Below are 13,116 nucleotides of genomic sequence, written 5' to 3'. Positions count from 1 at the left end.
TTCATCTGGGCTAGAGCATCTTCTTATTTTGCTTACTTATTGTTGGTGATGAAACGGTAGTTAAAGGCTCTTTCGAGTTCTTTAAAACTATGGATCGATCCTGCTTCTAGCTGGTTGAACCATAGTAAACCGAGGCGCCCAAGGCTAGAGAAGAATGCCTTACACATGATAACATCATCGTTAGTCATGCAAGAAATAGTGCTGTGATAACTGATGAGGTGGGTGTAAGCCTCTGTCGTGCTAGGATCGAACTTTTGGAACTTCGGGAGGTGCAGTCCAGGCTTCGGCATGGTGGCTTGGATTTCTGCCGAGAATGGAGACTCGGTGAGCTTCTTCAGTTGGTATTCGTGGGTCGGTTTTGGGGGACGTCCATCTCGATCACCCCGAGACCCTTTCGAGGCTCAGTATTCCTTCTCTTTATCGGTTATCTCTTTATGCCGATGCTGATGCGACAGGAACTTTCTACCGATCCTCTTCTGGAAAGTTCTCTGTACGGTAGACTCTACGGTGGCTCAGCTGGTCATCGTGCTGAACGACTATGCTTACGCTTCTTTCCCGAGGAATCTTACGCGCATTTCTCGAGTCAGTTATGTGTCCAGGGTTGGCGTCTCCGCGAGGGATGTCCTCAAGCTCAGGAGGATATCCTTTGGGATCTTTGTCGTGCCTCCGAGACACTCGGCTTTTACGCCTACCAAACTCCTTAGGGGATTATAGCCTAGTGGTTGTCATGCAGCTCTATTGTGTTGTAACTTTGCGAGCCCTGAGAGTACTCGTCTCCAGCCGATGATCCCGAGTAGATGGTATGTGGGCTGCCTTTATGCCATCCACCGCTGCCTCCTGTACCACCGCTGCCTCCTATACCACCGCTGAGACGCTAATGGACCAGAGAATGTTGCTGCTTAAAGCGAGCACTGTCCCCGGCCCGATTGTCTGTCAATGGTGGGTCTAGCTGATCATGGATAGAAATGCGGCGTGAATCTCCATTTCCAGCCAAGGGTGGTGGTGGTGGTCCATTTCCCCGTCGGCTCTTTCCCTATGAGTTAGAGCGGGAGGTCGTCGGACGGTCTCTTGCTGTCATTCTAGCGATTTCCATTTTGAGGATAGCAACATCAGCGTTGGTCTGCTCCTATTTTCTGCTCCAGTATTTGAACGTAAGCCAAAGCATTTTCACTCATGCCCACCAGGTGTTGAACAGAGATGCTGGGGCCAGGTGGAGTGAATCCAGGAGGGTGAGAGGGAGAGGTGGTGTTGACACCGATTTCAGAGAGGATCTAAGGATTTAGGGGTTGAAAGGGAGGTGGTGGTCCACCCATTTTGTCAAGCAGAGATGTGAAGGAAAGAGGTTTTAGGAACGAATGAGTCAAGGAACAAGGGAGGAGCCATCGTGGATCTGAAAAGAAGATTCTCGTCGAGTTCACCAAATTGTAGGGCTCCAATGAATCTGGTTCGCTCCTTCTTAACTGTGGTTCAAGAATGGCTCCTAACTTTCACCTAGCCTTCATAATTAAGCACGACTAAAAGACCACACTGGAGGATATCTGGAATGGCCCTTCGGTGCAAAGATGAGTACAGTTGCTCAGAGATGAAAAGCTAAAAACTAGGGTTTTAGAGTGAAAGAGCATGTACCTCTCTAGGGTTGGCATAATGGGGTATTTATAGGGCACTCCTTAGCTTGGCCTCCAAGGCTGTGCATATGCTGGTCACGCGTCGGCTGACGTCACCCTTCCATCACGCTAGGGTTCCGTAACCGTTTGTAGGATGAGCTGGCACCTTCATTGCCCTCATCCTTATCCAAGCTCGTGACCGTTCGGATGACGTCACAACCATCATCACAGCCACGGTTGTTGTTCCCACGTGGGTGAGCTGGCAACTTGGCCTCCACATTCGCTCAAGGCCGAACAAGGAGTCCAACCGTCAGAGGGTTGGTTGGCCGAGCCGATCAATTTGGTTCATTTCGACGGATCTTCTACTGTGAAACGGAAGGCATGTCGAGCGAAAACAAAGTAAAGGCTTGGACTTAGGTGAACTGCCCAGAAACGGTTCGACATCTTGCTCGGTATGGTGTGAGCCGTTGGCTCGACCTACTACATTGTACATATCAATTGGTTTTGGATGTAGAGTCAAATGATAGCGGCTGAGTTTTTGGTTTACATCACGTGATCTATGGGATATTGAGTATTTTCTGGATGCCCATGTTATTGTCATTTGTTGGGTCATCATATGGGTTAAAAGAGCAGGAGCCATGTACACTGGATTTGCCGCCCTTGCCGTATTCCTACTTCTGTTTGGCTTTTCTTTTCCAGAAAGAGCTAGCACAGATTTACAGGTCCAAAAGTTTAGCGGAGACTGACCGGGATATTACAAGTTGGTGTCAATGTCAGCCATTTTTGAACATGAGACATTTATTCATGAGTCTACACACATCTCCTCCTCATCTTCGCCCGTCTACACGTATCTCCTCCTCATCTCCGCCCAAAAAACCTTGAGGTAACGAGTTCAACTTCCTTTCTGATGTATTTCCTTCGTATGGCTTTGGGGTTTACATGTAATTTCCTTGGAAGAGGATTATTTTTATCCTTTAACTTCCACATTTCGTTCTTGCGCCTTCTACCTTCAAACCCAATGGAACCATTTGCGTTTCTGTCTGAACTCAAGCAAAGGCTTGAACCACCACGTATTATGTACATCATTTTCATTGAATTTGGGGAAATCAGACCATGTTTTTTCAATAAAATGTCAGCAATTTCAGACCATATCCCTGAAACAGTATTTGAAGCCATAGTAGTTCATGTTGCTAGCATTTCTATGTTAACTCAGGAACAAGAAACAAGCGATAGATTAGCTTTCTTGTCGTGCAACAAAAAATTAGACTATCGAAGAAAGAAAATTGTCATCAGCAACGCAAATGAACTTTTTATACAGCAGATCCAGTTCAATACAATGGTAGCTGAGTCATCTTAACGTCATGTTAGAAATTAAGACACAGACTCACAAATCACAATATTTCAACAAAAGTTACTTAAGATTTCAAAACACGAGGGTAATAACGAAACCAGTAAATTAATGGTTGTTAAAAAAAACACCCTTGTCAAATACAAGAGGGAGACTCGATGTATTCATGAGAATTACACTAGTGGTAGTATAGCAAAGGATCGTTGCCATCATTGTGCTATGAAGCATCATATATGGTTTTGAAACTCCCGTCAACAAGTCTGTATTCGACAAACTTTCCACCTACGGAAATCACCATATACGATTCCTCGTCACTTTCTTCGCGTATAATATCAAAAACACTACAACCGATGTACCAGTTATTAGGAATCTGCACCAGTTCAGGAAACGCGAATCCAACCGCGGCTATATCAACGTTGTACTTCATGAACCACCCGGAGTAGTCTCTCTCCATCTCATAAACCGTTAGCCGGGTTGTTTGATTGTACATCTCAGAGTGGTGCAAATGGCCGCGGGACTTCCCGGAATACATGTATGCTCTGTCATACCACCACTTCCCGTGAGGAGCAGGAGGCATCGGTATGGTCCCAAGCCGTTCTTGGTCAATGTGGAAGTACAACGAATCCCTAAGCCCCAAATTCAACCAGTTAACCGCACCGTTCCAGTAAAGCCCACCATGAAATAAGGTCTCAGGGAAATCAACCTCGTCAACCATGTAAGAATCCCCGGAAGGCCGCCAAGAGCCGGTATCAAACGAATATATCTCGATATGGTAGTAGGTCTCCCGCTGCAAAATAGAAACCGATCTCCAAAGGCCGATGACTTTGTAGCGAGGTGATTCTGATGGGTCGTAAGCTAAGCATAGATCTTCAAGGCCATCTTGATGGGGCTGGGGAAGTGTTTTGAATTGTTTGGTGGTAGGATTAAGGATATGATGTCTGCCTTTACCCTCAACCTCGTTATAGCCTAAACAGAATAAGAGTCCATGACATGAATTTAAGACTATAACATCGGAGAGATTCGGAAAACGCGTGAGAGATTTGATGGAGGCATCATGATCATTAGGTTCATGAGCTGGGACTTTCCCATTCTTGAGAGGGATGAATTTGAGTCCAAGGTTGAGGTGCTTTGTACGCTCGCTCCAGCGGAACATACAAGTACCATGTTTGGTAGAGTGCAAGAATAGGCCAAAAACAAAACAAAGGTTAGGGTTCCAGAGGCGAGCGACGTGGGGACTGGAAATCAAAGAGTTCCTATTGAGACCCATATTTTTGGAAAATCGTTTAAAGGTTTTATAATATTAGAATATGGAATAAATAAGGGATTTATTGAATATTTGATTTGGGGTCAATGTGGGAAGGTTGTTTGTAGAGGGGTATATATGCAATTTGTGATTGTGTGAGTATATATATGTGTGGGTGTGGGTGTGTGTGTATGGGAGAAAAATTCCCCAATCCTCTCTCTCTCTCATCTCCCGATCTCTCTCTCGGCTCTCTCTCTCACTCCCTTGCTCTCTCGCCCAAAATTCCACCAAAACACCACTAAGATCCACCTCCATTCCACCCCTCAACCGTAGTCTTGAGCTTGAATTTCGTGGGTTTCGCTCGGAGGAGGAGTATTCGGTTGATTTCGAAGTTTGGAGAGCTAGGACTTGCTCAAATCGTGTGGGTTTCGATCCTTGACTTGAGGTAGGTATTTCTTACTCTTGTTATGAGTTTATGTGATGGTTATGTCCCTAAATCGTGCTTTAGTTCGTTGGATTTTGACTTCGTGCTCATTCTCAATTTTTTGCAAAATCGCCTGGTGTAATGCATTGGTACCGGTACCTACTTTTTGAGGTACCGGTACCTTGATTTCTAATTGCTCTCTGGATTGGTTTGGTACCGATACCTATGTTTTATGGTATCGGTACCTAGTGGTCAGAAAATAGTTTTGAGGATGTTGAATTCCCTCCGATTGTATTGACTCCCGACTACTTCTAACACACTCTAAACATTGTTAAACCATCCCTAAACTTGATTACTTTGGGTTCCAATGATTCATTGATCATTTCAATCCCTCGATACTTGTTAAGCGTAATCTTAGCACCGTTGTAAATGAAAAAATGTACCGTAAGGATGTTTAGGTGTACTATAGGTTATACGAGGCATTGTGGTGAGTATGATGGGCAATCGTGAGTCTGGCTAGTGATCCGAAATGTACCATTGTAACTCATATCCTTGTGATTCATCTCGTTGATCTTCCTAAACTTCTTGGGCTCTCGTTTTATAAGATTCTAGTATAGAGGCTAATGGTTAGTATGTCGTAAAGTTACTTATGAGTTCAGTATGTTGTGAAGGATGTGGCCGGTGATATATATAGGGGAAATGAGTATACTTATCTACTAGTTGATGCTATGATATAGTTGATTGTTTCGGAGTGCTTTGAAACGTTAATGATCAATTGGTAAGTGGATATAATGAGATCATGTGGCATATTGTATGGATGATATAGATTGGTTATAAGTTGAGAAAGAGGTCATTCAAGAATATGAAATGTGAAACAAGAAATAGAACGATACGACGAATATGAAGAAAGCCATGAATCCACCGGATGGTGCGATGCCGGAATGAACATGGGACGCACGGGGTCCCAAACGCCCGGACAAGAATGAAAGGTTTCTAGTGGACGCACGGGATCCCAAACGCCCGGACAAGAATGAAAGGTTTTTAGTGGACGCATGGAGTCCCAAATGCCCAGAATTGTATTGAAACGGAAAATGGTTAATGCTTGAGAAATACAAGACGAATTGATTATGTTCAAAAAAGGGAATTTAGTGAATGTTCGTACTATTTTGCCGAGAGGTATACTCGTTGTCATTAACATCTTGGGATTCGTTGTACATATATATCGTTGTACATATATATCGTTGTTCACATATTACTGTTGGCACGTGATCATTGCATATACGTGTAGATAGAGGCAGAATGGAGTATTTGTGTAGCAATGGACAACTAACAGGTGTGGACAAATTGTGGTCTAATTAGGATAATTCGAGTTGGTTTATGCTTCTAGTTTGGCGTATGAGCTCTTAGGAATACCCATATTCATTCATGGTCTACTGGTTGTAGTATGCTCGTTCGTGGTGGAAGTCTCATGTTTCTTTGTGGTATCTCGTTGTATTCATCCACTTTAGGTGCATGACTCATTATATTTTCTTATAACTTGCATATAGATTTCTCTACTGGGCTAGTATAACTCAACCTATCATTTTCAGGTACATCACAAGGGCGCAGTCATGGAGAGTATGGATTGCATGCAGACATCACAGACCTAAGTTATTTTTGGAAGTACTTGTCTAACTTCGTAAAACAAATTGCATTGTATTGTTTTCTCTATTTTTGGAATACTGTATCGGTTGGACAGACTTGTGGATTTGGAAACTGTAATGTATTTTGGGGGTATTGTATGTACTATTGTGAGGATTTGTATTTAAAATGGTATTGTTATTTATGTTGAAAATCGAAAGCGTGATAATTCCAGTTTTTCGAGACGGATTTGAAGCGGAAGAGAGATTTTACCGGTAGACGGATCAGGATTTCGGTAAATATGTCACAGTTGACAATGACTTTTTCTGCTGACGACGACATGGGTGTGGGGCTGTCGGAGGCTTCGACTCTCGACTCGTTGTTAGATCCAATCGAAATCATATCGATCGATCACCAACGCGCGCAATTGTTGCCTGGAGTTGTGGACAAAAGTGTGTTGATGAACTTGTGTATATATATAACATAGACATGTACTGGAGTTGCCTGTTGTTTACGTGTTCATAATAAGACCTTTACATGATTCAAACATTGTGCGCTGTAAACTTCTTGTCTTTGACTATGAAATTTCAAACTAACCAAGAAACAAACAAAACAAGGAATTTCGAGACTTATTTCCCTGTATTCATTCATTATTCTCAGTCAACATTCCGTGTTCCATTGAACTTCTCCCCGAATGTGTAGTCGTTTTCTTATCTTCGAGAATATTTCAATTTAATGGACAACTTACAACTGTCCAAGATGATCATTGTTGTCCGCACACAGGGGTTGCAGAATGACAAGAGTTTCCTCTAGACTTTTCTGTTTGACAAGTTTTTTTATTTTTTTTATTTTTTTTTATTTTTGGGCAAAGGAAAACATTTTATTGAAAAAATGTTGAAGGAGGGGATAACCAAGGGTTGGCTACATCCAAATTGGTCAAAGCCCAAACACCTAAAATCAGAGAATGGACCAAAACAAGGGCCCAAGCTCATCCCTAGACCCAAAACCTCAACTACACCTAGAAAACCCTAAACCTCCCACGCCATCCCTCCACCGGCCGCATTCATGTTTGACTAGTGTTATAGCACGTTCGTTGCACGTGTTATTTTCTTCATATCATTTCAGTCTTATATGATATCTAAAGAAGTAAAGAAAAGGTGATGTAGGAATTGCATCCAATGTATATAATTCGACCCAAAAAAAAAAAAAATCAGGTCATCACATTGCGGCGGCAGCGGTGGCGTGGTGGCGGCGGCGGCGGCGGTGGTGGCGTGGTGGTGGTGGTGGCAGTGGCGACGTTGTGGTGGTGGCGGTGGCGGTGGTGTGGTGGTGGCAGTGGTGGTGGTGGTGGCGGTGTGGTGGTGGTATTTTTGTCTCTCTCCAACCGTTTTTTTTTTGCGATGGGTATTTTTGTCAACAAAATATTGAAGAGGACCTACTGGGCTATGGGCTCTTTGGGCAGGACCTAGTGGGCTATTCTTCAACCAAGGAGGACCGGCCAGGAAGTTCCCCGGAACTTTTTAGAATTTTGTTTCGCAATTGATAAACGAGGCCGGTTCTGTACAATCTGCAGCATACATTAGCATTTTCATTGGTGGCCATGGAATGTTCATATTTGGAAATTTAAGTACGAAACACTGCATTATTAATCATTTAAATACTCTCATACAGTATATAGCAATACCAACTACATAACTAACATAAGTGAAAAATAATGTTACATTTGTTAAGAATTGCATTCAGATACAAGAGACCGTCTCAATGTATTGAAAAGCATGAAACCAGAAATATCGTAATGCATCCTCTATCATGCCACTACTGTCACAATGTGTGGGGGCGTGATTTCTTCGCGAGCCTTCCTGTATTGCTATCTTCTTGTGTGGAGCGGAGAGTGCTAACGCCGATCTTGATGTACCTGCAGAACCGGAGGGGGGTTGTTCCTCCGGGAAGAAGCTCCGACGAACAAGTCAGTAGGTGGAGAGAGAAGGAGGAGTTTAGTAAGAAAAATATACTGATCAAGAGAAAAGAGTGCTGTTATCTTTTGAGTCAGGGATCCCCCTCTCAATGGTAGCGCTCCCTTATTTATAGGCAAAGGGGATGGAGTGCTGAGCAAGTTGGTCATACTTTCCACGTGTTACGTTCTGCTCGGTTAGCGCTTGGTAGCAGGGCCATTTAATGAACACCACTTCCCTAGTCTTTCAGAGCCACATGGGTTGATGTCAGAAAGGTCACATCGTTCAGAGATGTCACTTCGAATATCAAAAAAGACAACTTACTTATCAGGAGATATTTATGGAAGGTTCCACAATCGTCTATGCTCGACGGGACCAACTTCCGCCATACGAATTATCCGAGCGTTTGATGTCCCTACCGAAGAAAAACCAAGCCGAACAAGCAGATGTTCATACCGTGCGCTTGGTGAGACCCCGAGCGAGCTCAAGTGTCGTATGTTCGGATACAGCTTATAACGTTCGGTGAAGTACTCGTGGTTCCGTCTATCCTTCGGATAGCTATTGGCTTATTTGGCCGAAGCCCAAACTTATTTACAGGTGAACTGAGATAGCTTAGATGATGGGTCAAACAGCGTGTGAACCTTCATTCCCCCTTTCTGGACCTTGTGACCCCTCGGATATTTCGGCCCCCTACAATAGCCCATCAACTCCTTCTTTGCTTGCTCGGAAATGAAGGAGGAGTTGAATAAGAATTTGGCCGAACGTAGACATAAATCCGAAGAACGAATGACTGGACGAACCGTTGAAGTTGAACGGACAAAAATGTTTGGAACGCTTCGATATGTGTGCGCAGCTTTCATTAAATGCTTCTGTAACCGTCGATTTGAATCGATGCCAGGTGTCACGATTTCATTGGGTAGTGGTACGGCACGCTTCATACCTGCCACGTGTCCTTCATCGAGCGGCACATCAGTCTCCCGCCCAGATCCAACGGCCAGGGTTAGAGACCGCTTCGAATTCTGTACTCAGTATAAAAAGGGGCAGGGTAAGAGAGAGAAAATCACTCTCTCTTCTTGTCGATCGTCTCCTTTGTTCGAGCGCTGTTCCAGACCAAAAATCACCAGAAATCTGCAGATTTCGAAGGTTTTGATCACAGATTTCCTTTGATTTTCAGGTATTTTCTCAAGTTCTTTCATTTGTTGATATGATCCGATTGTTTTTCGAGTGCTTTTGCCCCCTTATGGTTGGCTTTTTCCCTTTCGTTTGCGCTGAAATCGTCGTCTGGTTACCCAGGTGTTCATGTGTTCTTCCGAACACATGAACACTTTCAAATCATGTTCTTCCGAACACGATGGTGCGTTTAAGTAGGGGTTGTTCCCAAAGGAATGTCCATTCAACAAGCTTAGAGAGCCGTCGTAGCTTCTTAGTCACTGTATCTCCCTAGGAGAAATTTAGGGTTCCCAAACCTGTCCCTGAATGGTGGGAATCTCTTCTTCGGAGTTTCTCCTGAAGAAAATTCGTTCGGGAAGTACCGAGCAGACCTGAGGTCTCTCGGAACAACATAGAACACCGAACATAGGCACTTTAGACTGCTGAGCATGCAAATCGCTAACGGTCTCATCCCATGCACTGATTTGTTTCTAGGTATGGAGTCTTCAAAGTCAACCTCTTCGGCTGATTCATATCAGCCGGTGGATTCTGGAGCTTCGGATTTTGGTAGATCTGATCCAGAGCTAGCCGAAGCTATAATAAACTTCGCCCGGAACTACCGAACGGGGTCAAGTGGCAGAGATCCCGAGGGAGTAGAGGGAATCGACTACCCCCGCTAAGGTGACTCCCCTCCGAACAATGGGGCCGGACCCCAATATTATAGATATAGATGAGTCGTCGTCCGAAAGGGAGCTTCCTCATGATGAAGCAGAAGAGGAAGAAGAGGCCGAAGGAGCTGACGAAGCCGAGTAGGGACGAGAGACTCCAATCTCTTCGTCAAGCCGAGCGAGTGAGGGAGTAGGAATTGTCGGGGAATCCTCGTCGCATCCGCCAAAGGCGAAGAGGAAGATCGTCCCAATGGACCCCGACGTGATTCCTGACCGAACGGGGAGGGACCCCTGCCCTTACTTGGAGTGCTTCCAAGACAGGAAGAGCCTGGACGTCTTCCGAGCCGTGTACAACGTCCCCGAAGATGTCGTTATCACGCCTGTACAAGGCCCCCGAATTAGATTCAGTGACGAACATGTCACCGTTCCTTTGATGGCGATAACGGAAGGAGGCCTTCGGTTCCCGATGCATAGGGTATTAAGGGAAATCCTTCACCGTTTTAACCTTACCCCATGCCAGCTGAGCGTCAACTCCTACCGCATTATCCACTCGGTAATCATCACACGAAGGGGAACGCCAAGTAAGAACACTTGCCCGTTATTTCAGATGTTTATTCTTTCTGTTGCTCTTATTTCACTTATCAAAAATTTGACTAACGATTTCATGCTTTTCTTCGGCAGACACCACCAAGCTGAACAAGGTACTGTTAAGGGCGGCAAAAGGTTGCGGTCTTGCCGACTCCCTGCTCACTATCCCAGCCGAGGAGAAAGACGCCCCAACAATCCTCAAATATAAAGCTACATACGGCGGTCGGATCCGACGAAAGATAACCGACGAACCTGAGCAGTCCGAGGACATCCCAGAAGAGCTACAACCGAACATCGACAAACCTCTCCGAGGGACAATCCGACTACCTACCGAAGAAGAACCTTTCCTTGAAAAAGAAGATATGCCTCCAAGGAATATCAAGGAAGTTCTCCAGAAGAGACTGGAGGAAAAAGAGAGGAAGAAGGCCCAGCTTCGGAAGACTGGATGTAGGTGGACAAATTCAAGTAGTGCTCTGAACAGCACTGGAATGCAACGGCTTCACGTGCCTCTTGACCGAAACCCTAGTTTGTCAACGAAACCCTTATCCTGCAAAATAGACAAGGAGTGAGTGCACCTTTGCCTCTCGTGGCAAAGGCCCTCCGATGCCTTTGTTAGTATTTCGTACTAAAGAAACCCTAATTATCAGTAGGTGAATATCAAATAATACAATGTATTGCGTACCTTTTACCTCTAGGTTTACCTCTTATTTATAGATTTATGGATGCTTGCTACCCAAGTATCCATATTGCCCTAGGTTTCCTACCTCGTATAGGAAAACTAGGATTTCTTGGATTCTCGTTTCCTTATCAGTTTATTTCTTTAATCCTTGTAGGACTCATTCCATATCAAGCCGAACATCCCATACTCGTTGGGTATCTTTCTTAGATCCTATATTCTTGGGATCTCATCCCTTAACAGAATACCAGTGATTCTGGACCCTTCTAGAATGTTCCCTCTAATAGGACTCCTCTCTTTGTTCGGCCATCTCATGGCTGAACAGACGGCCTGGACCAGTTACTTCACATGTAACTGGTCCTAGGGAAGCAATTTGGACCATTTCCTTTCTAAGGAGCTCTCCTCCTGTTCGGCTCTCTCTTGCCGAACAAGTTTCTTGAACAGTGGCATCTCATGTCATTTTCTTTGTATTTGGTCTAATAACGTCTCGTGTTATTGCACCGAGAATCGTACAACCTCTCTGGACCATTGACTTCTCATGTCACTGGTCCATAGTGCGTTGACCTTTTCTTTGACCGTGCTCGGGCTCGTTTTGGACCTGTTCGGGAATACCTCCCTACACTGGAGCCTCGGGCTCGGCCCCAAGCAAGAAAACCCCACCTCCCCCACCTTCTAAAAAATGACCACTGAGCCCCCCCCCCCCCCCCCCCCCCCCCCCCCCCCCCCCCCACCAAAGGAACCGCCCGCGAGCAAGAAGACAAGGGCGGCCTTGAAGGGAAAGTGCCAAGAATTAGAGCTGCTGAAGGAAGCCTTGGCAGAGGGAGAAGGGAGGGTGCCTGCTTCTGACCCTGACACCCCATGGGTGCCAAACTTCATCACCCCTGGCAAGAAACAGGTTCTCAAATCTGACAGCCTGAGGGAGGACCCCTCCCTGGCTTTCACTCTTCACTCGGGGCTAGCTTTGCCGAACCGCCCGCGAGCAAGAAGACAAGGGCGGCCTTGAAGGGAAAGTGCCAAGAATTAGAGCTGCTGAAGGAAGCCTTGGCAGAGGGAGAAGGGAGGGTGCCTGCTTCTAACCCTGACACCCCATGGGTGCCAAACTTCATCACCCCTGGCAAGAAACAGGTTCTCAAATCTGACAGCCTGAGGGAGGACCCCTCCCTGGCTTTCACTCTTCACTCGGGGCTAGCTTTGCCGAAGGACGTACAGAGTCCCCCTTCTCTGAAAGCAGCCCTGAGTGAATATTACTATCATGTCGGAAGGGTGAGTAAATTCTTTCACATTTGCAATGATTTTCTGTACATCTGCCCTATTTCGTCGGAATAACCTTTATTTTGTTTACAGGCCACCCAGTCCATAATGAGTGCCCAGCTTCATCTTACCGAGCATGACAAGAAGTCAAAACTGATGAAGCAGTCGGTTGAATACAACAAGGGCCTGACCGAGGATTATAAGAAGGGCTTAGAGCAATCCGAGCTCGTGAGGCAAAGCCTGGAAGTTCAGGTTGCCAATCAGAATGATCTAATCAAGGGCCTGCAGGAGTCGGCCGAACAAACTAGGGCCGAGGGGAAAGACGAGGGGCTGGCTAAAGGGAGAGCCCTCGGTCGAGAAGAAATGAAAAAAGAAATGGAGAAGAAGATGCAGGGGCAGTACGAGAGAGGGTATGCCCAGGCCGGGGAAGATGTGGCCGATCAGATTATTGAAGTGCAGGATGAAATCAAGGAGGGCCAGCACAAAGAGAGCTTCATGCTCGGCTACAACAGGGGTCTTGACGATGCAGGCGTTGAGCCTGACGACGAGAGGAGGAGTCTGGTGGAAGTACCACTGCTCGCCCCTGCCGAAGC

The 13,116-nt window shown here is 45.5% G+C and overlaps 2 protein-coding genes across 2 annotated transcripts in view; both read right to left on the bottom strand.

Annotated features, from left to right (window-relative positions):
• Window positions 1-13,116, bottom strand: part of LOC131319310 (F-box protein At5g07610-like) — a 53,143-nt gene that overhangs the window by 31,632 nt on the left and 8,395 nt on the right. The gene's annotated exons all lie outside the window — the stretch shown is intronic.
• LOC131319311 (F-box protein At5g07610-like) lies at window positions 2,904-7,380 on the bottom strand. The gene has a single exon (XM_058349512.1). The coding sequence runs from the start codon at window positions 4,217-4,219 to the stop codon at window positions 3,170-3,172; it is 1,050 nt and encodes a 349-aa protein (XP_058205495.1). The 5' UTR covers window positions 4,220-7,380; the 3' UTR covers window positions 2,904-3,169.

This window comes from Rhododendron vialii, chromosome 3a (assembly GCF_030253575.1).
Source record: "Rhododendron vialii isolate Sample 1 chromosome 3a, ASM3025357v1".
In the NCBI taxonomy this organism is placed as follows: Eukaryota; Viridiplantae; Streptophyta; class Magnoliopsida; order Ericales; family Ericaceae; genus Rhododendron; species Rhododendron vialii.
This window is presented reverse-complemented; position numbering and strand designations above follow the sequence as displayed.

Coding starts and splice junctions, on each gene's coding strand:
- LOC131319311 (XM_058349512.1), bottom strand. CDS start 4,219: ATGGGTCTCAATAGGAACTCTTTGATTTCCAGTCCCCACGTCGCTCGC.